A 2,434-nucleotide genomic window follows, 5' to 3' on the forward strand; every position below is an offset into this window, starting at 1 on the left:
TGGTAAGAATAGGGATTACTTGAGCATTTGAATGAGGTTTACTTAATGCCATGTAATCACACAGGTAAATTATAAACTTTAACTTGGCTCTGACAGGTTTGTTTTTCTGAGAGAAGTTCACAGATCCCTGGCTGAGCACCTTCATCACGAGAACCACCAGGTGGAATTTGGTTTTGATTCTGTTGGAAAATAGACAACCTATAAATACATAGTCCAGGTGTAACTTGCAAGACATTTATACATTTACACTTACTTTATAGGCAATTACATAAAGTTAACCATTTTATGGTGTATAGCAGTTGTTGATTTGGCTCTATATAATTTATTTATTTTTATTTATTTTTTGTACAATTTAAGAGTTTTTCCTCAATCCCTGGCTCTGTTGGACGTATACCAGTTTGAAAAATGCTGTTTCATAAAAGTCATCTATATGATCTATAATTTCTGTCTTTTATGAGACTTACAACTTATGTTTATTGCATGCATTTGTATTTTATAGAGTCTCTCTACTCTTAATAGGTGGGAAGATGTCTAATTGCTAATTTCTATCTTTGCTCTCCCAGTCAAGCTGCAAAGGTGGATTATGTAAAGCCATCAGACAGCCGACGTAGTAACACTTATCAGCCAATTTAGACAGAGGATCAGGCTCACAGTATCCAAGTTCCTGAAATGATTTCAGATAGAAAATGTTAATGTCCATCCTAAATTTAGATTTACTAATGCATATGATATTAAATAAGTGTGTACTATTCATAAAAGGTATATGACCAAACCCCCACCCTTATTTACAAGTCTAATTTTCAGATGATCTCTGGGAATTATATTTACCTTCTACATGATCTGGTAATTATTATTTATTAAATTATATTTACCTTGTACATGGTCTGGATACCTGTAGGCTTTCCATTAAATATTATTATTTGCAGATTTTGGACAGCCAGGTCTATGTATTTCGATTGCTAAAACAAAGCAAGATGAACTCAGTGGGATAATTTAATTTCTGCATTGATTATATAATTAAATAGTAACTTTATATTTTCTATGCTACAATAATGATCATTTAAATAAGCATAATTTCATTAAGCAACTCAATATGTTAATATATTTTGTGAAAATATAGGTGTTTTGCTGCAGCTTCAGGTTAACTACTATATAAAGTGACCTTGAAAACACTGAGAAAATCTTCTTTTTCATCATATTGACTTCTGCTTTTTTGAAAACTTCCTATAGAAAAAATAGATTTTCATGGTAATTTAATTTATATATACATGATAATGGTGTAGGAATGATAACTGTGAACACTGTTGATAGACATTACCTTTAACATTGCTGCTACCCTTTTTTTCTGTGCAGCAATTTCTTCGGTTGATGATCTCTCTTATTTCCATCATATATTCTGAGAACACACTTACTCTTAATTTTGCATACATCTTCCTTAGCTCAGATTCTCTGCAAGGATTAGTTATATCTTTAGTTAAAGCTCCAGAGCTTCCCATTTCAGCAGTCACCTCTACTGTCATCCTTGAAAAGATGTTAAAATAATTAAGAGCTGAGCATTATACTTCTTAGTTCCCTATCTGTCACTCACTCGACGTTGGTGTCGATGTAGTGACACTAGGGGTCACTCTTGGGAGCCCGAGACACCTCTGGTCTTTGATAAAAAGCCAAAGAAAATTGGCGAGTGGTATTTGCATGCCACTCCCCCGGACATACGGGTATAAAAGGAGCTTGTATGCAACAACTCATTCAGATTTTCTCTTCGTAGCCGAACAGTCATGCTCATTGAGCTGAATATCACTGTTCATTCACCTCTGCTGGATCTGACGGCGCATTTCAGTGGCTTCTCCCTCCTCTGCACTGGTGCACTGCAGAGAACACCCCTGGGTGTTTCGGCAGAAAAACTAGAGAGTATATTTTCTGAAAGAGCATTTTTCCCCTCTAAAAGAGTATATTCTCTAAAAGAGTGCACACACCGAATGTCTTTTTAAAGATGCCTTTCCGATCGTGTGTTATTCCTGGTTGCGGACGTTTTCTCTCAACTTCGGATGGTCATGATCGCTGGCTTTCGTGTCTGGGCGCGACCCACAGAAGAAAGCAAGCCACCCCAGCGGCTCCCCGCCTCGGTCCTTCTACCTACGGGTATGAGGTCAGCGCGGCTAGCACTGGGGGTGATTTGGGGACCTCAATGGGATCGTCTCCTCTGGGTATCCCCCCACGGACCTCCCATTCCCCAGCGCACGGCGAGTCTGGCTTCTTGTTCGGAGCTCGCGAAGATGATGAGCTGTTGAGTGCAACATCGGAGAGCGGGCTTGTCCAGTCGGACGCAGAAGCCTCAGCTGGGCTTCCCCCTTCGGGGATGATCACCCAGTCACAGGCCGATGCCAAAATGATGGACATACTTTCCCGGCCGGCCGCGAGCGTCAGGCTAGAGTGG

General features: G+C 39.4%; 1 protein-coding gene across 1 annotated transcript; it reads right to left on the reverse strand.

The window, feature by feature from the left end:
* Nucleotides 1-501: 501 nt before the first annotated feature.
* On the reverse strand, nt 502-1,573 carry si:dkey-61p9.7 (uncharacterized protein LOC559161 homolog). Its single transcript, XM_051709766.1, has 2 exons — nt 1,269-1,573; nt 502-664 (listed from the first exon to the last, which is right to left on the reverse strand). The coding sequence occupies exons 1-2, from the start codon at nt 1,518-1,520 to the stop codon at nt 539-541; spliced, it is 378 nt and encodes a 125-aa protein (XP_051565726.1). The 5' UTR covers nt 1,521-1,573; the 3' UTR covers nt 502-538.
* Nucleotides 1,574-2,434: the final 861 nt, after the last annotated feature.

The sequence above is a fragment of the Myxocyprinus asiaticus genome, chromosome 11 (assembly GCF_019703515.2).
Source record: "Myxocyprinus asiaticus isolate MX2 ecotype Aquarium Trade chromosome 11, UBuf_Myxa_2, whole genome shotgun sequence".
Lineage (NCBI taxonomy): Eukaryota > Metazoa > Chordata > Actinopteri > Cypriniformes > Catostomidae > Myxocyprinus > Myxocyprinus asiaticus.

Excerpts from the sequence above, each read along its gene's own strand:
- si:dkey-61p9.7 (XM_051709766.1), bottom strand. The coding sequence starts at position 1,520 with ATGACAGTAGAGGTGACTGCTGAAATGGGAAGCTCTGGAGCTTTAACT. Across the intron at positions 665-1,268 it reads CATTCCTACACCATTATCAT|GAACTTGGATACTGTGAGCC; the intron begins GTATATATAAAT and ends AAATCATTTCAG.